We start from the raw sequence: 19687 nt of genomic DNA on the forward strand, positions 1-19687 counted from the left end.
TGATTCGAATCTCGCAGATCCTCCAGTTCATTTCTTTCCCCACAACGAACGGTGGCGGCCACCAGCACGTTGCACTAATCGCGGCTGCAATGGTGGCTTTGCCAACCGGCTGCTGACCGTCGAAAAAAAAGGCCACCACCACAAGCACACTTCAGAGACGTCTGTCATCTCTCTTGCACCATTAGCCAGAGTCACTCTAGCGGTGCAGCAGAGATGCACGACGACGCAACCGGGAGAGAAACCTTTCGAACGCATCCAAGTTGACAATCCGAAAGCTGCTCCATCCATTCCCCCCTTCCCCTTTCAGCCTGTCGGTTTGGGCTGTCGGCACCTATAGCGGTCAGAGGGCCTAAACTGCCACGGGACGGGAGGCGACCGGCGGCCGGTCGGTAGGGCCGGTCATTGACTAGTCATGAGGGTGATAGAGAGAGAGAGCTGCTGACGTCTCAACTCCGGAGGCCTCCGAAGAGACAATGGCCGATGGCCTCTCGATCTCCACGGCGGAGCTGCATCGGCGTTATCGGCTCGGGCTCGGCGGCGACGGCTCGGCCAGCAGGACGAGGAGGTCAACCTCCTGCCGACTGTACGCGCGGCCCACGCGGCGAGCGGAATGTGCCTTCGTTTATATCGGCATGATTGATTCAAGAACCCCAGAAAGCAGACGACGACATTATACGAACTTGACAACGAACGAACGACTGTGTCACACCGCGGCTTCTCACGTACCGTGAGCGACCGTGAGCGGCAGCCATAGAGAACGCCTCGCTTCAGGGGCCAACGACTTAATCGTCCGGCCGGGCTCGACTTAGAGGCGCAGCAGCGGGCCCAGGCGGCGCTCGGCTCGACGCTCAAGCACGTAATTTCGACTCTGTTTCGTATTCCTCCTCCCGGCAGCATGGGATACGCACCGCACCGGCGCTGCGTGGAGCTCGCGGAGGTAGCCCATAGAAGCAGGGGGAGAGGAGGGGAAGGCGCTTCTGCTCCGGTGGGCTGGGCCAGCAGCAGGCCGGGGGACTGGACCGGGGGAAGGGAAGGGAAGGGCGGGGTTGGAGGCACGGGTGCCGGGCCGGGCTGCCATGGCTGGCTCATTACTGGGTTTCCGACCTGTCGCGCTGCGTCAGACATTTCTCTCTCTCTCTCCCTCTCCGCTTCCTTTCCACTCTCCCCTTTATCTTCCCCCCCCCCTCTCTCTCTCTCTCTGCCACGCTCGTGTTCTTATTCCCGAACGCATTACCTCCAAAGCCGAAAAAGTAATAATGTCAATAGCCCTGTTCATTTCTCCGAAACGACGTTGGACGGCGACGTGGAGCAGTTCGGCAAAGAAAACTCTCTCCCTCTTCCTCCTTTTTCCTTTCCCCATGCGTCATACTTCTTCGGACGTCTAGCGACTTTGTGTGTGTGTGTGTGTGTGTGTGTGTGTGTGTGTGTGTGTGTGTGTGTGTGTGTGTGCACAGCGTGTCTACGTGTGAGTGGGCGGCAAATTTGGCAGCAAGCAGACAGGAGGAGCCCCCATCATGGCCCCCACACGCCTGGTAGCGGGGCGTGAAGCGGGGCTCTGCCGCTGCCATCCCGCCGCCGCCACCACCACCACCACCAAGGAGGGCGGAACACGTCAGAAATTTGCTGCTCCGCTCCCCTATCTATCCCCCTGGTGGCGCGGCGCCAGAGACCTCAAACGGGCTGACTCAGGCGGGCTGCTCTCGCGCGGCCCGCTCGGTCAGTCAGAGTGTTGCAGCGGTAGTCTGTTCCGACGGAGCCGCCGTCCGGCAGGCTTCGGCCAAAACTCTTCCGGAGCGCTTTGCAAAGCAAGGGAGCCCGCATGAGCCCGCCCGAGCCCGCCCGCGCCAGCCCGTCCGTCCCGGCAGCCAATGAGAGAAGGCGATTCTAGCCCAGAATCGGCAGAACTCAGGCAGCCCGCCGGAGCCCGCGACGGGCTGGTGCGGGCTCGAGCTCCGGGAGGCGGGCGGGCTCGGGCGGGCTCATATCTGTGCGGGCACGGGCGGGCTCATACTCAGCGCCTCACGCGCTACAAGCCGGGAGCCCGTCAGAGTCAGCCCGTTTGAGGTCTCTGCGCGGCGCGACGCTGGTATGGGGTGGGGGAGGCTATACGGGAGGCTGGCCTGGCTGGGCTAATCAGGATTCCATTAGCACGTGGCTCTGGTTCTGCCGTTCTGCCCCACCCTCCTCTCTGTCGGACTCATTTTGCATATATCGGGCACACGGCACGCCGCGGCGCGGGGCGAAATGAGGAGGCAGCTTCGGTGTAGCAGAGCAGCCGGACGGAGGCCGCGCGGGAGAGCGGGCGGGTGAGAGAGGAGCAGAAGCAAGAGCAGGGGCAGGAGCGGCATCAGGAGCAAAAGCAGGAGGCAGGGCAGGAGCAGGAGCAAGAGGACGACGAGCAGGAGGAAGAGGTGCAGGAGCAGGAGAGAAGCAGGATCAGGAGCACGACGACCAGAAGAAAGAGATGCAGGAGCAGGAGAGAAGCAGGATCGGGAGCACGACGAGCAGGAAGAGAGAGAGGCCACACATGGCGGCGGGTGCGACCATAACCATTCCAGCAGACGACGTATACGCGACGGCCTGCAGAACCTCCCTGTCGCCCGTCCCCCGGAGCGACGCGGGCGACGACGCACACGAGGCAATCACACTATCCAGGGGGTCGTGTAGCCCCCTCTCACCGCCTGCCTCCACCCCCGGGGGGTGTATACACCGCCTCGTCCGGTGCGCCCCCCTCTCCCCCGGGGGTGAGTCCGCGGCCGTGTCCAGCGGGCCCGCTGGCTCGGCCCCAAGGACACGCAATTTGCATGATTCCCCTCCCAGCGCAGCGCCGCGCCGGGCGCCGCCGGTTTGGCAGAGTGGCTCGCAAGAGGGGATGATACTGATGACGCTGGCGGCGGCGGGGCCCGACCGGGCCGGACAGGACTGCACCCCGCCGCACCACCCTGGAGACGGGGTCCACCCCACCGCACCCGCCGCCGCCCGCCGCCTCGCTGACGGCCTTGAGATGCGGAAAATCACGAGAAATCCGTCTCCGTCGCAGTGTAGCACGGTGTCGGGCGGGTCTGCTGTTGCTGTGCAAACGTTTTTTCTCCGGAATTATCTCGTTAGCTCCAGCTCCCCTCGCGCTCCGAACGGCCGTGGCCGTGGTGCCTCTACCCCCACCCCCTGCTGAGCGCCCCGTGCCGACTGATGCGGGCCGCCGCGTCCGCTCCTGCTGCTGGACCTCCGGTCCTGCTCGCCCCGCCCACACTCCAAACTCCAAAATGCGCCTAAAAGCACGCGAGCTGAAGTTAGTGGCACGAATAAACGCTTTAGCTTCCCGCGCGGCATGAGCAGTTTCTGCCGCTGCCGCTGCTGCGGCCGAGAAGTGCTTGTCGGCGACGCCGACGACGACGGCGGAGCGGCGGCCGCGGTGAAAAGAAATAAAATAAAAATAGGCGCGTCTTATCGTCGAGTTATCGACTTTTCCCAACTTTTTCAATCTCCTCGTCTCGTCTCCCATCCTCTGCTCCGCGACCCGCCTCGCTGACATGGAGGCAGAATAAGGCCTCCTCCGATATGCATCACTCTGTTCCGTTCCAGGCCACGCAGTTAGATGAGACGTCGAGGGGTTATCGGCGAGCACTGCGGCGATCGGTCAGCGCAGCAGCCAACATACCGCGGCATGCCCGTCCACGCAGCTCCTAGGTCGCCCGACTGTGTGTGTACGGGTGTCTTTATTTTTAGACCCCCGTCCAATGCGAAGTGTAGCTCAAGTCCAAGTTCCACTCGTACAGCTGGGAGTAAAGGTCCAACGTAACGTTCCCCCCCGTGCAGGGACGGCAGTTTGTGCCCGTTGCAGTGCACACGTCACGCCCCGGCCGGGCGGCACGGCTGCGCTCGCTCCTGCCTCTGCTGCGCCTAAGTTGCCAGCTCAAGCTGTCGAAGAGGCGGCAGGTTTATAGGGAAGCTTACAGGCGGGGCCCAGCAGGGCCGGGGCGGGGCGGCGGCCGAAAACAAGAATCGCTTTTGGATTGCGCCCAAGCCGGCTGAGCTGGTGCCGGGGCCGGCTCCGGGCGGCTCCGGGCGGCTCCGGGCGCGGCGCGCTACAGTCGTGACTCCGGCCGGAGCCTCGGCGTCCTTGCCAAGGCTCCCTTTCAGCCGTTATTAAACTCCGCCCCGACTGTAATTACCCGGAGGGAGGGTAGTGTTCGTTCGTCAGACTCCGCAGCCTCCGCTGGAATTCCACACCAAAGTTTTTGCCCTGGCGCGGCCGGCGCTCCGGGCGTTGGCGGCGCGGGCGTGGGCGTGGGCGCCGCCGGGGTCGCGGGGCGGGCGCGGGGCGCCATCGTCGTGGTCGCGGGGCGTTGTCCCTCCGGCAGCGTGCCACCACCGCGCTCAGGGCCGGCCCCCTCGGCGAGCCAGCATCCTCTGCTGCTTTGAGGACGGCCCCCTGCTCGTGCTCTATGCGCCGTCCTCCCGTTAGAGCGTGACGCCACGGCCCGCCGCACGCGAGCGCGCACTCGCACGCGCACGCACGAGGGGAGGGGGCAGCGGGTGGTGCCGAGGTGCTCCACGCGCAGCGCCACGCGGAGCTGCGGGGCTCGCCCCATCGGCTGTCCCGCACACAATAGAGGCCTGCGTTGGGCGCGCGCCCGGCCTCCTCCGGGGCTCTCTGGAGCTCCTCCCGCGCAATCATTCTCGCTGCCGATAAACGAAGCGCGCGGAAAAAAAGGGCAGTTAGCGCCGCGGCCGCCGAATTCGGCGAGGATAGAACACAGGCTTGGGCGTCCGACGCAAACGGACGCCGTCTGATAGGGACAAGACGGAGCACCTTTTCTTCTCCGTGAGGAGAGCTAGCACGCCCAACGCATGAGTCTCCGGCACGCTAATAGTACTGCAGGATCACCCCCTCGCCCCATATCCCCGACATGGGGATGGGGAGCGGCGGGACGTGTGCTGCAGGGGATGATCCCGTCGGGGGAGAGGGGAAGGCGGGAAGGGGGCTACAGGGCCTGGAGCTAGATACGTGAGGAATCAGCGGGCGGAAGGATCTAGGCGGGCGGGGCACCCGGCGCTACCAACCAACCCCGCAGCGTGCCTCTCCTCACCCCCTCCCCCTGCAGCCGTGGCCCTGCCCTGCAGCAGCAGCTGCGCTGCGCGCTTGGAGCCGCGAGGGGGTAGGAGGGAGGGGGGTGAGTGATGGAAAGGGGAAGGGGGGCGAGCAGATAAAAATGCGTGCGGGGTGGTGTGGGTTGGGTTGTCTAACCCTGCTGGGGGTGATTGCAAGGTCATCGCTATGGACCGGGTTCGCCCGCCACCCCCTCCCTCTCCACCTCCCCTGAAACCACCTCCACCTCCTTATCAGCCCCCAAGGGGTGTGGGTGTGGCCCTGAAGAAGCGAGTCGACTGTGTCCTTGTCGACGCACGCAAAAAGGAGTGTAGTAGTGCAAACTTTTTGCTTGGCGAAGCAGCAAGTGCGGCACGGCAGGGCACGACAAGAAGTTGACCCGCGCCGCCACCGACGCCGCCCTGCCGCGGGCCCCGCGACATCCCCCATCGCATCGGCCTCTCCCCCGCCCCCTGACCCTCCCGCCGCATTGTCGCCCGGCTCGTCGCGTCCGCCGCCGGCGCGTGGAAACGGAGCACGCCGCATTGTTAGCCCGCGGCGGGTCTGTCGTCTGTCCTGTCCTGTCCGGTCGGCCGGTCGGGTCGGGTCGGATCGCGTCGGGATGTCACGCAGCCCCCCCGGTGTCCCCCCGATGCCCCCGCCGGTGTGCTTTACGCGAATCGATAGCAGACACAGCGCAGCATGCCGCTCTGCCTCTTTTGTGGCGCTGTGGGAGAGCCGGCGGCTCAGCGGCAATAAGCACGGCCGTGGTGGAGCGGTGAAGTGTTTTTATGCAAAACTTTCGCGCAAAGCCCCACCTCCCTCTCACAATCAGCAGCAGGGCGCGCGCAAGCGGCTTTGGCCGACCGCCCTATCGTCGGCTCAATGCGATTGCCTTCCGATGCTACTACCGGTAGGAAGAAGGGGTCGAAAACTGATTGTTCCCTCTGGTTCCGGAGCAAACTTCTATGCTTTGATTGCTTTGATCTTCACGCGCACAAATCATAGTAGGAAAAAGAAAGAGAGCTCTCTCTCCCTCTCCCCACCCCCTCTCTCTAATACCTACACACATACACACACACGCACACACGCGCGAGCGCGCGCACACACACACACATCCTCTCTCTTTTTGTCCTTCCCTGAACGACATGAGGAAGTATTACTTTGCTCTCACCTTTACGGGGTAGAGGGGCGGGTTTGCAGCTATAGCCACGCGGGGGCAGCGCAGAGCGGGGCCGCGCCGGCCACCGCGCATAGACGGCAACCCCTACGGCCCCTCACACACCGCGCCGCCCACCCTCGACCCCGCCGTAGGGAAAGCAACCCCACTGAGCAGCATCCAACATCGCCACACCACCGCCCCTCTCTCCAGCCGCACACTCCTCCCCAACCTCCTCCCTCCGCAGTTTCTTCGGCCTCTCCTTCGCCGTGCCTTCACACCCGGCTCTCCTCCCTTACATTCTACCCGCCCCCCTCCCCTCTCTCTTCGACCTCTTCCCACCCCCGTTTGGTCCACAGCCCTAGCCGTGTCTTACCGGCTCGCTGAGTACGACGGCTTGCCTCTCGCCGCGGCGGGGGCTGCTGCTGGCCCGAAGGGGTTGCAGGCGTAATCCAAGGGGTCACGGCGCGGGGGCTGCGGCGCGAGCACGCCGACGCACACACTGTCACTGTCGCACTGGACGCGGGCCACACGGACGACGACGGCGGCGGCCTGGGGTACGTGAACACGGCGGGGCTCGCGGCGGCACGAGCTCGGGTGCAGGAGGCGGACCAGACTGACGGCAGACACGCTTGCTTTGCCCCTCGCCGCTCCCCTCCCTACCTGTCTCTATCTCTCTCGCCCTCCCCCACCGCTCCATCTCACCGCCCTCTGCGCGGCGGCGGCGGGCTTGAGCTTGAACAGCGCGCGTCGCGCCGCCGCTGCCGCCGCCCGGGCGTCGCGAGCGAGTCCCGCGCCCGGCCGCCGGGGGGCGCCACCGTACTGCGCGCCGCGTCGCGACCCCGCGCCCGCGAGCCCGCCGCGGATGAGCGCGGATACCCCGCGGACGCGCCGGGCGCCTCGGGTGGTTGGATAAATGATTCATGCTTGGAGTCATGGGGTACGCGATGATTCTGATTCCCGCGAGTGTTTCCTCTGATGAAGCCGGTGCCAAGCTGAGTTTCCATTGAAACGCAGTCTTCTATTTAGGCGGCTAGCGACAGTGCGTCGTTGCGGGCCCATCCTCACAGCTCGCCGCCATGGTAGTCCAGTCCAGGCGGGCGCAGCGCGGGCAGTATTGATTGGGCAACCCCTCCCCCCTTCCCGTCCCCGCGTCTCCCTCGCCCCTCGGGCTGCGTGCGGGGCGCGGGGCCCGCCGCACTGCCGCGTCATGCGGGTGGGCTACCCACCCGGGCGGCCCTCCGCGCGCGCTCTGCGGACGCGGCCCTCCCCCCGGCCATACAGCTGGGGGCCCACCCCGCCCCCGCCTGCCCCCGCGCCGCCCCCGACGGTCCCTGCTAGCTCCGAGGGTTGGCAGCACTCGCGCTCGCGCTCCCCGTGTCATTCGGAAAACAAGACCGTCTGCGACGCAGAGACGTTGGCGTCGGCCCTGGCCGCAGGCAGCCGCTCGTCGGACTTGGGGCTCGCCCCCGCCTGCTCACCATGGACGGACACGGAGTGGTCGCCCTCCTCGTCGGCGTGCTCGGCGCCGCGGTCACGTCGGTGGCCTCGGCCGGGGCGGGCGAGCAGAACCCCGCCATCCTCGCGGGCGCGCCTCCCGGGCCCCTGCGCCTCGCCAAGCGGTACGACCTGGACCTGCAGACGTGCGTCGACAACTTTGACGTGCAGCGCGACCAGATTATCCGCACCCAGGACTCCAAGAGGATGGGTGCCGTCAACCTGGCCGTCAAGGATGTCCTGACCCGGGACGAGTGCCTGCGGCTGTGCTGCGAGACGGACAAGTGCGACGTGTTCGTGTTTGAGGAGAAGCAGGTGAGGAGGGTTATCGTTCGCGTAATTTAAGCGGGCTGCGCGGTCCTCGTCATCCGCTCGCCCTGCTGCAGCAGATGTACGCGGCCGAGCTGCACTGCATCGCACCCCGTTGGTCATTGTATTGCCGCCCGCGCTCGTCTAGCCATGCGTTTTGTTTTCGTGCTTCCCGTCCGTCAGAAGGATCACAACGTCGAAGCTTGCAGATTGACGTCCGTCCCTAGCCGAAAGTGACCATCCGGCAGCATCGCGACCTCGCAGGTACCATCCCCTGCTCCTCGGAATCATGTAAAGTTGTGACGTCCGAAATTGGGTCAGTCCGCGCGGATTGTTGACTTTACCTTGGCGGTGGTGACCCTAACCTAAAGTTGCGCGGAGGGGGTGGGTAGAGGGAGCGGAGGGCTGCGGTTCGTGTCGGACTGACTCTGCGCCGCCATAACCTCCCTCAGCTGTACAGCTGACGGTCGTTTGCGCGAGCACGGGAAAGGAAAAGACAGCGAGGAACGCCACGAAACCAACCCGATATGTAACGCCCATCAGAGTTTACTGTTCCGTGGAAAATGCGCTGCGTGTTCCATCAGTTGCCGTTGATGCTCGGGCGCAATAACCAGCCGCTTCCGCAATCCTCCTCTCCGGGGTTTTGTTTGCTAGATTCATCTCCACCACACCCGTCCGCGGAAATGAGAGACGAGAGGGGGGAGAGGGAGGGGGAAAGGGTGAAGCTGTAGGAGAGAGTGAGAGAGGGAGAGAGAGGGAGAGAAATACAGGCAGGGGAGGAGAGACAAGAGACCCCAACGGACTCGAGGGAAATCAACAGCCGGACGCCCGTCCCGCGCCTCCCGCGCACACCCGCCAATCGCAGCAAGACTCGCTTTGCTGGTCCCTGGTCCCGGTTGGTCCCGGAGGCCACCAATGGGCACAATAATGAACGAACGGAACGACTTGTTTACCCATCAATCATTGTGCACCGAGAGAAAAATATCCGAAATTAAATTGTCTTTCTCGTTGACACCGAGGGGGCAACAACTCCGGGAATCATTTGTACCCCTGCCTGGGAATCATCAGGATAACAATTAATAGAAATCAACAGAAATCGCTCAAACTAAGCGGGAATCTATAGTGAAACTGGTACAAATAAGTCGAAATAAGCGTTTTCTGCCACGGTGCAATTTCTCTTGTCTTTACTTTGCGTACTGTAGACTTTGAAGCTGTCTATGTATAGAAGGTGAGAAAAAAGTATACCGGTGGTATTCTTCACGATGACCCGACAAAGTTCTTGGCATTCCATTCAACGTCATTTCACATTTTTTGTTCTTTTTAAACCGGGTCTTTCTCCACTGGGAATTGCGCACCCCGGCCCCCTCCTGTAGTCTAGGAGACCGGCCGGGATCACTTCTTCCACTTCTTTTCCTCTCCCACCCCCTTCGTCAGCGGTCTTGCCGCCGTGGGGCCCGTACAATGAAGAAGACGCAGATGATAGCCCACGTAACAATAATAACAAAGTTGTCTGGTGAGAGATCTAGGTGCACATGGCGCTGAGCACGAGGAGTGCCCCTGCGCGGCTGGCTTCAGAGTACGGCAATTTTCCCATATCACCGCCTACACCACGACGGGGGACCGTTATGTTTCCCTTAACACCAACGCGGTGGTTGAGGGCCGGGGCAGTGAGGCTCAAGTCACCCTACCTGTATCCGAGGTACTTTTGACGGGACGAAACTTACTACTTGTAGTAAATCGTAGTTATACTGGCATGGACTTTATGTCTCCGATACCGAGAGTGGGGGTAGTACCTGAAAAATACGAGAGTCAAGAGTTAACACAGTGAAATAATGGCAATTCGTCAGAAAAGAACAAAATACATTAAGCTTTCCAACAACACGGGGGGTGTGGGTAGCAAGTGGGGTAGGGTGATTCCTTACACGTTTGTGTTTTGAGTTTGAAGCCTGTCACGATACACAGCAATCGACATCGACGCTGAGAGATGGTGGGGGTATCACGGGGATCTTGTGTGCGAAATTCTCCCCCGAGCCTCCGCCTCCGGCGTAGCACGGAGGCAAAGCCCCCCCTTCCTTCCCCAGCTGATGACGCGAAAGTTCTCTGCCGTAGTAAACGCGTTGTTACATCTCCGGCATCGGCGGCCGGCCGCCAGCTGGGGGCCTTTCTCCATGACAATGACTCGGCGGGGTGCGGCCAGCCTTGCGATGGTCATGGCGATACGGCCGGCCCGGCCGGGGACATGGTGTACTACCCGGTACTTCGCGCTGCGCCGCTGCACTTTACAATACAATTCAGTTTTCATTATCTCTAGCCTCCTCGATGGCATAAAGCGGTGGTTTGTTTTCTCGTTGTTTGCAGAGCCCCGGGACGTGCTACATGTTCCACTGCGGCCCGGCCGAGGACTCCCGGTGCAAGTTCACCCGCCACGAGTCCTACTCCACCGGCATCCTGGACACGCGGCGGCACCTTCTGAGTCAACAGGAGCAGGACCTCAGCAGCCTGAGGTGTGTTCTCCTTTTTAACGCGCGGACTCTTGCATGGCCGTAGGCCAAGGTTGCGCAGTATTTCCACGACCATCTATGTGGACATAACATATATGATGAAAAGCTCATACATTTGCCTCAGTCGAGTCGAGAAGAAACGGAAAAGAAACAATATTGCTCATCTGCTGTGCGTTCTGCGACAGGATACTCCTGGAGCCGACACCAGCCCCGATGATGGGCGCGCACCTGCTCGCGTCCAAGACGGGGTCCCTGATGGCGGCGCCCGGGACCGCGGCCGTCAGCGGGCTGCAGGCGCAGCAGGGTGAGTACCTCCGCAGCACGTGTTCAATTTTTTTCTGTACCCGATGAGGAGGAGGAGGAGGATGACGGGGTCCTTCACCCTGCCGGAGGGGATCACCGCGCATGTGCGTCAGTGCAGCATGCACAGCGTGACACGTCAAGAACACGACGCGTGACGGTGACGGTATGGCGACGTGTGACAAGCCGCGCTACCGGGTGAGGGGAGGAGGGGGGGGGGGGACCTGCGGGATACGCCCCGCAACCAAGCGTCTAACCCGCCTAGACATACGTGTTCGAAAACGACAAGGTCGAGCCAGTTGCCTCGAGCTGCACGCGCCGTTTTCGGGCGCGTTTTGTCTGTTTTGTTTCGGCTCCCCGTCGCGGGTCCCCGACTGGTTGTTACCCTGTGCCGCCGCCGTGGGCCGCAGGTCCGCCAGGTCTGGCCATATGCGCGAGCAGCACGACCTACCCCAGCGCGGCGCGGACGGTCCAACTCGATCACACCGCGGGGGAGGGGGGGGGGGCGTGTGTTCCGGTCGCTGCCCTGCCACTCGGCCCCGCCTTGGGATTTTCCGCGCTCGGCGCTCGCCGCCTCCGCAGCCGCAGCGCAGCGCTCGTCGCGGCCAGCGCTCTCCAGCGGCTCGTGCGAACGCCTGCCGGCGTGCCGTTCATTCTCCGCGCGGGCGACATCGTCGTGTGTGGCTCTTCCGCCAAGACGTCCGGGCTGAGAGTGCCGGGACACGCGCCACAGGAATGTTGCTGTCCGCGCTCGCGAAAACCCGCACGAGGAAACGCGCTCGCGCTAGACTGGACCCGAGCGCCGCTGGAGCCATTGCGCCGCCCACGTGGTGCACCGAGCGAGGGGAAGCGCGACGCGGGGAATCCGCTAGACACGGCCAGAGTCGAGCCAACCGGGAGTAATTAGCGGGCAGTGCGAGGATAATCCGGGTGTAATCCGAGGATAATCAAGGCTTAATATGGGGCAATCCTGCGATAATCCAGCGATAATCTGAAGATAATCCAGGTCAATCCGATGATAATTCGGGGTAGTCCGAGGGTAATATGGGTACAAACAGCAGATACCCGGCCCCGGATTGACTCGGGGTAATCCAAGGGTAATCCAACTGAGCCAGAGGACATCCGTTGTCCATACGAGATCTGAGTCGTTTCTGTACCCCGGTCGGCGCAGCAGTGCCATCGAGTGCCAGAGAGCGCGCTGTGCTGCACCGCGGTGCTGGCCGCCGACACCCGACTTGGCACTCGCATTTGCGCGGTTCAGCCAGCCGAGAAAAATCAGTTTCCGTTCGCAATCATCATAATGTACGAGGGTGTCCGGCCAGGCCGGTGGCGCTGGAGCCATTGGGTATCCTACCGCGCGCTCGCGGGCGAGTTGCCCATGCCCACTCCGCTCAGGCCGACAGTAAGGAGCAAATGGACAGAGCCGGAATGCATCGGCTCGCCGATACCCGTCCAGTTCGGCAGTAGTACTGTTGTGGCAGCGTGGTACTTAAGATGTTATCAGAGAATACATGCAGTTCGCACGCAAGAGCACACGCGGCACGGAGCACGCACTCTCGCAGTTCGACGTCACTGCGACGCGGTATACGCTGACGTCAAAAGGACGATACGATGGCCCGTGCAATCCGACCTGCTGGAGGGCGGTGGGACTCTGCAGTGTGGTCATCTTTTTAGCCATCGTCCCGCCCAGGCCGGGCCAGGCCCGGGAGTGGTCGCCTGATGACAGCTCGTCCGCATGCCGCGCGGAGTGCACAAACACGAAACCCGTCGCGTCGCGGGCAACAGCAGCGGAGGCCCAGTCCTGCAGCAGGGACGCCCAAAGCTGAGGCTCGCGCAGGCCGCCCCTCCCCCACCCGGAAAACGTCGTACTCCCGAAATCAGTACGAAGGTACAATGTGCAGGAATGTTTATTACTTTATTCACACCAGGATATATAATTTAGTTTTCTTCATCAGGGGTCCGTTTCGCAGTTTACACTGTAACTTTTTTTTACACCCAAGAGTGTGGGACGTAAATCTGGGTTGTGGTTGTGCATAGGGATCGTCCAGAGAGTACGTATGTTTTCCTCGAGATTAATTGGTTAAATACGTGTCCTCGGTGCCTCGGAGACTCGTGGTAGGCCACCCCGCAGAACACGCATGCACTGTAAGTAAGATATTGCCTACCAAGCAGGCGCCATGAGAGCTTGTATGGCTGAACTAGGTAATTCAGTTACGGCGGTTGACTGGCGTACTTTCTGGACGATCCCTTACTTAATGCATCCATTGACATTTGAAGCAATTTTCTCTGGATCTGGTGGTCTGTTACCGACGGGTTCTGCGTCTGCGCTCACCCTCAACTGATGACTTTGAAATTTTTCCTACGGCGATTAAAATGTCAGACTGTCTGTGACATTTTGCGGCTAGTAACTTGCTATTCCGACTCCGATCGGATCTGAGCATAATACATTTCCTTTTTTTAATTTTGCTAGAGGAATTAAATTAAAATTTGGTCTTACACGACCCAACCCTCCCCTCTGGATCCGCGCCTGGTGGGCAAATTGGCAATTGGTGGCGGGGCCAGGGCACGCATGGGACCCTGAGGGATTGACACTGGCCTGCGGATGACGCAGTCCGCACACATCATGCGCTCCCTGGAATTACCACACAATAAAAGGTTCCGTAAGGTCGCCGCGGCGTAGAGTTTCGGGTGCGGGGGGCGGGGGTGTGCGGGCCAGCGGCTGCAGTCGTCTTATGTGTCCATTTACACGCCCCGACCTCAGCGGGGTGCTCTGTGGACGGATTACGACCGGGGAGCCCCGCCGGGTCAGGGTGGGTGGGGTGAGCTCTTGGAGTGTGTGAAGGTGGAGGGACGGGTTGCATTATTGCAAGTGCTGGTGAGGAAGGGAGGGAGAGGCATGCGTGTCCAGTAGAGGGGTGAGGGGTCCTAAAAGGCCTCCCCACTCCGCCTAGATGCCCCTCCCCCATATGTGCCCCCAGCCCCGCGCCCGCCCGGCCCCGGCCCGCTCTTGAGCCTGCAGCCGCCCCAAGGCCGCGCCCGCCGGGAGGAGGCTGCTGCCTGGGCTGCGGCCTGGGCTGCCGCCTCGGCTGCTGCCCTGGGGTCGGGCCGGGTCAGTACCATCGCGTGGCGGGGTGGGGCTGGGGAGGGACGCCGCGGGGCGGCACCGCGTCGCACTATAAGACTCGGGTACTTCCGTCCGGCCCCCATTTGGCTCTCCTGCACCGGCCGTGCGAGTCGTCACCTGGCCGTCGCCATGGAGTCGGTCCTGCTCGTGGCGGTCCTTGTCGTGTTGCTCATCTCCCGGTGGGGCCGCGTGATGCTGGGCCCCTACTGGTGGGGCCCGCCCGCCTTCCGCAAGGCAATGGACGCGTTCCCGGGCCCAAGACCCACCCTCCCGCTCCTCGGCAACCTCGTCCAGCTCGCGTTCGGTGGAAAGGTGCTGCACAACGGGCTCGCGATCATCGGCAGATGGAGCCCCAGCGCGTTCAGCTTCCACCTCGGCCCCGTGCCCATGGTGGTGCTGACCAGGCCCGAGGACTACGAGGCGGTCATCGGCAAGCTCACCCAGAAGGCGACGTACATCTACAGCACGGTGGAGAGCTTCTTCGGCGTCGGGCTGGCCACCCTGAACGGCGAGGCGTGGCGCGTTCATCGGAAGCACATCACACACGCCTTCCACTTCCGCATCCTGGAGCGGTACGTGGACGTGTTCGAGCGCAAGGGCCGCGAGTTTGGCGACCGGGTGCAACGGCTCGCCGACGGCGCCACCAGCTTCAACGTTTTCCCGCACCTGGCCTTTACCGCCAACGACACCATCTTCGAGACGGCCTTCGGCCTCGACAAGTCGACCAACTCGGCGGTGAGTGCGGCACACCGCCAGGAGTTCGTGGACGCCATGGAGGAGTCGTTCGAGCAGCTCCAGTACCGCGTGCTGCACCCCTGGCTGCTGATGGACTGGCTGTACCGCCTCACCCCCGCCGGCCGCCGCTTCTACGAGGCCGTCGACATGATCGACGGCTTCGCCCAGAGCGTCATTGACGACCGGCGCATCAAGATGCGCGATGGCGCAGCGGCGGGCTACTCGTTCCTGGATCTCATGATGAAGATCCAGCCCGGCGAGGACGCCGTCGTGCTCAACGACGCCGAGCTCCGCGGCGAGCTGAGGACATTCATCTCGGTGCAGCAGACGTCGGCCACCATCATGTCGTTCGCGCTCATCCTGCTCGCCGTGCACCCGGACATCCAGGAGCGCGTCGTGGACGAGGCCGTCGCCGAGCTGGGGCCGGAGGGCGGCGTGACGTACGCCTCGCTCACGGGCCTCAAGTACCTGGAGCGCGTGCTCAAGGAGACGCTGCGCATGTACCCCGTGCTGCCCGCCATGGCCCGGGACGTGACCGAGGACGCGCAGCTGACCGACGGCGTGGTGCCGGCGGGCGCGAGCATCGCCATGGTGCCCATCGTCACGCACCGCGACCCCGCGCTGTGGGAGGAGCCCACGCGCTTCGACCCGGACCGCTTCCTGCCCGAGCGCTGCACCGGCCGCCACCCCTACAGCTACCTGCCCTTCAGCGCCGGCCCCAGGAACTGCGTCGGACAGAAGTACGCGCTGCTGCAGATGAAGGCCGTCATGTCGACGATCGTGCGGCGCTTCGAGGTGCTGCCGGGCAAGGGCTGCGGCACCATGGCCGAGCTGGAGAAGAACCTGGACGTCATCACCTTCCTCACCGTCTCCGGCGGCTTCAACATCCGGATGCGGCCGCGGGCCCCGAGGATCGAGCCGGCTGCCTGCAGCCCGCCGCCCAGCTTCACCGACTCCGTCCTGCGGAGGGACTTCGGCGCGGGCGCCACCCTCCCGGCGCACGCCTCCGGGCGGTGAGCAGGCGGCCTGCCACCTGCCACCAGCACCACAAACATTGCTACCTCCGCCCGCTGCAGCAAAAACGTGTTTGGTGACTCGGTGACTTGTGTATAGATTCCCAACCAAATATCTCTCTCTGCCATATTGTGATATTGAAACAGTGTGCGATTACAAATATTAGGGGTCGGAGTGGATTAGATGAAATTGGCTTCCTTTGAGTAGTGAATAAGTAAGTAAGTGTTCGTGATCAGTGACCCTGTAATGTTGCATCTCGCTCATATGTTTTAGTGTAATATATAAAATGCAGCTCATGACGGTAAACGATAGTGTCGAAACCGAGACGGAGCTGAACGCAGCCGCCTAGAGACCAATAATTATGCCGATACATGAAAGAGCCTCTGGAAAAAAACCTACGCGATAAATAGGCGCGTTTAAGTCTGGTGCAATAAGGGATGTGCCAACGACGTCTCGTGCAGAGGAGCGGGCCAGGGCCATTTGCGCACGCAAAATACACACGAGGACTTGGATAAACTTGACGGGCGCCCGATGTGTACTGCGGGCAAAATCGTGTGTGTGAGAGCGAGAATGAAATCTCCCCGGCAGGCTGGGCGGGAGTTCCCTCTCCCGCCGTTCAGCCAGGATGTGGCAACAGACCCGCAACTCCTGCTGGCCGGGCCGGAGGTGAGGACAGCCCGGCGTGCATGCACATATGTGGCGGACAGGACAGGCCGGCTCGTCCGACCGGACGACGTCCTTGATCGCTGTCAAGGCCACGGCGGTGCGGCGGTCCCTTCTCACTCCCTTGTTCGACGGGTCGTCCGTCCGTCCGTGCCCGAGGGGGATACCGGCCGACCCAACACGGAAGGGAGCATAATTGCCATGAACGAAAGAATAATAATTAGTGGCCCTAACTGAAGTATTACTTAGGGCCACCAATTATTTATCGGTGCATTTCGCTGTAAATTGCGAGTCTCGTAGTTACCGTATAAGATAGGCCTATTTTTGGATAGTCCCAAAGACTGTCTCTGCCGGAAGATAAAAACCTGCCTTTCGACCCCCCCCCCTCGCTTCTCCTTTTTGTAAAGGAAGCATCCCGTGTGCTCGTTCAGAACTGCGCGTCGGGTAGGGTCTTCACCTCGGTGGAACTAGGCTCGGCGCCAAGTCAGCCGGTGCGGCTGCCACTGTCGGAAGAGCACTCTGTCACCCGGGTCGGGTCAGTGTGCGACGTGAGTAACCGAGCTCTGCGTCTCGTGCTGCTTTTATCTTTCGATCTGATCCTTCGCAACATTTTATTTCCGAGCGAATGCGAATGGTTAGTTCTGTAGTTTTTACTAACTTTGTAAAATATTTGTACATAGATAAATTGAAGTAAACTTAGATTAGGGCTGAACAATACTTCCGCCAGCGCCAGGTGAAAAGTTAAAAGGGCTAGGGTAGGGTTACGCCACCTAAGGTCTCTGGCGTGCGCGCAGCGTCGCGTCGTAGCGCCCGAGGGGCAGGCAACCCATCCTGCTCATCGACGAGAGGGCTCCAATCGAGCCATTAGCGTATGACCTCCATGACTGTTTGGCCGCCTTTCTTGTGTTTTTATTGTATGATTTTACGACCGTCTGCCGTATAATTTGTCTCCGTCTGCGCTTTGTTGTTGTGAGTGTATGCGCGTGTGTGAGTATGTATGTGTGCATCCGTGTGTGTGTGTGTGTCTCTGTTTGTATTTGTATTCGCGTAGCGTTTTGTTTGTCGGAAATAACAGACTTTTCTCCTTGTTTGTTTACGTTTATTTGCCCACCTTCCATCACTGCGGAAACCGGTGGACACTCTGAAACACTGTCGCTGCTAACAAAAATTCTGCTCTGTCTGGGAATATGGGAGCAAAACGGAGGGAGGGGGGGGGGGCAGATAGCTGGAGCTTGCTTCGACGCAATGGTTTGACTGGGAGGCACACCTTTCTCTGTAGCAACACTGATAAACCATGTGTGCAACTGCAATATAAATACTTCCAAGTGTTCAACTGCGTAGTCGAACACTTACAGGTAACTCGGTGGCTGTGCACTTGGATGCGTGCAACGACTCCTCTGTTGAGCACTTCCAAGATTCGATGCGGGAAGTCTTAAACAGATAAGTTAAGTTGCACTTTTACTAGTGCATGCCCAAAATGCTGAATTGAACACTTGCAAATGTACTACTGCGCCCATTGAACATTTTCAAGTATTTAACTTGCTTCTGCACACTTCCGAGTGCAGACTCGGTTTATCCAGTGAAAGTTTGGTCACAGTCGGTTTTTTTTTATACGCCCAGTCCACGAACCACCATTATTTGCACACTGCAGATTTTACGATCGCTTTCAATGATTCTGACGCGTGCGACAGGAGAGCGTGACGTTATGACAAGGCGGCAGGGCACGGTGGGTATTCGTGATAGGGTTGGAGAGGGAGTAGAGGACGGGTGACGGCACGAGGGTGGGAGACTTTTTGCTTTGCGAAAGCGGCGGCGGCGACGTCGTTGTCGTGGGCCGCCGTGTCGCTGGCTGTGCTGGCGCGGGGAGCAGCGGAGTGACGCGTGAGTGATGGACTCCCGCGTGGGACTGACTGGCTTTGCCTTGCGTTCAGCCGCGCGGCCGGAGCGGCTATGGAGCGGCGGGCGGGTACGTATGCACCGGGGACAACTCGCGCGGGGCGACAGTGGGCGGCGCGGTGAGGGAGAGAGGAAGGAGATGGGTGCCGTTTGTTATATATTCGGGGAATTTCATTTTAACAGGCAGACATTTTATTTAAAAAGTAACAACCACAACAGCGTAACAGATGCAACTTTGAAATCAGATCTGAAAGAGAGTATGTAATCGTGCAAGTACTGTACCGTCTGTAAAGGCAATACACCCCACAGTGTTGCGGGTTTGCCTACCCGATCTATGCCTGTAAGTCGCCATAGCCCTTATGGATAAACCCACAACACTGGGGAGTGTAAGCATTTACACTCGGCACAGTTGGTTCGTCGAGGCGCCTGGTGCGTAGGCAACAACCGGACACGCTGTCTGAGCGGGCGGCCTACCCTCGACTCGTTAGGCGTTCGAGACTGATGGAGGGCTGCGCTAATAATGTAAGGGAGGCTTCTGCCTGGAGTCTTTGAATATGAGATACAGAGAGAGAGAAAGGGAAAAGAGGGGGGGGGGTCAGGGAAAATGTCTCCCACCTCACGCTCCTGATCAGGGCGTGCGATACAAGAGGAAAGCGAGTCGACCGCGGCGCGCACCGGCAGCAGCGGCAGCAGGCGACGGCAGCCTCCCGAAAACAGACCGCTTCACTGGACCAGTTTGTCAGGCCCGGGCCGCCACACCGACGCCGCCACCTTCACTTTCGCCAAGTGAGCTAAATGAAGAAGGGGGAGTTATTTGTTTGTTAAATGCTTTTGCGTCTCTCCGGGGGCGTGTCGCCTGCCTCGCCATACGTCCGAAGGAGTTGTTACGTATCGCTGCCTTCATCGACATTAAGGCTCCCCTGTCGGGTCGGACCAGTCGGATATAGGCGGGGAGGTTCACCTCTGCACTTGCCGCTTGCCGTCGCCAGCAGCAACACTTTCGCGCTCGAATCGGAAAGAGCAAGGTGCCGTGCGTATACGCGACGCCCAGCGTCCATCTCGCTCCCGCTCGCGAAAGGAAGATGCCGGCGGCCGCTTCGGCGCTCCTATTCGGACGATTCGGGAGCGGAGGCCAGAGGGTGAGGGGAGGAGGCGGGAGGGAGGGAGGGGGGGCGTTTGTAGAAAACGGAAGGTGATTTGCTCTTCCCATTCTCCGGGGCGTGAACGAACAACGTGTACAGCGGCGGGGGCCATCACCCTGTCGTTCTCGTTTCTCTCTCTCTTCTCCTCTCGCCGCCATCCTGGCCCTGCCCTTTCTCTGTCTCCCTTCCTGTCTCTTTCTCTTTGCGTTTATCGGGGCCGCCCCTCTGATTGGTCCCTCCCTTCACCTTCACTCCTGC

At 61.2% G+C, this 19687-nt stretch overlaps 3 protein-coding genes across 4 annotated transcripts in view; 2 read left to right on the forward strand and 1 right to left on the reverse strand.

Moving 5' to 3' along the window:
- The window catches only part of LOC113213042 (transcription factor MafB), an 85221-nt gene that overhangs the window by 50060 nt on the left and 15474 nt on the right, over window positions 1–19687 (reverse strand). The window lies entirely within an intron of this gene.
- Window positions 7588–19687, forward strand: part of LOC113217291 (histone-lysine N-methyltransferase 2D-like) — a 36359-nt gene continuing 24259 nt past the window's right edge. The window contains exons 1-3 of one of the 2 annotated variants that reach the window (XM_052266458.1): window positions 7588–8060; window positions 10413–10558; window positions 10741–10859. In XM_052266458.1, the coding sequence (XP_052122418.1) occupies window positions 7731–8060; window positions 10413–10558; window positions 10741–10859 (595 nt within the window). In that variant the 5' untranslated portion in view covers window positions 7588–7730. The remainder of the gene's footprint in view (window positions 8061–10412; window positions 10559–10740; window positions 10860–19687) is intronic. The other variant, XM_052266457.1, reaches the window with a different exon arrangement.
- LOC113213039 (cytochrome P450 4C1-like) lies at window positions 14015–17478 on the forward strand. Its single transcript, XM_026431962.2, has one exon. The coding sequence runs from the start codon at window positions 14109–14111 to the stop codon at window positions 15729–15731; it is 1623 nt and encodes a 540-aa protein (XP_026287747.1). The 5' UTR covers window positions 14015–14108; the 3' UTR covers window positions 15732–17478.

The sequence above is a fragment of the Frankliniella occidentalis genome, unplaced genomic scaffold (genome assembly GCF_000697945.3).
Source record: "Frankliniella occidentalis isolate FOCC.00 unplaced genomic scaffold, Focc_3.1 Scaffold39, whole genome shotgun sequence".
Classification (NCBI taxonomy): domain Eukaryota; kingdom Metazoa; phylum Arthropoda; class Insecta; order Thysanoptera; family Thripidae; genus Frankliniella; species Frankliniella occidentalis.

Coding starts and splice junctions, on each gene's coding strand:
- LOC113213039 (XM_026431962.2), top strand. CDS start 14,109: ATGGAGTCGGTCCTGCTCGTGGCGGTCCTTGTCGTGTTGCTCATCTCC.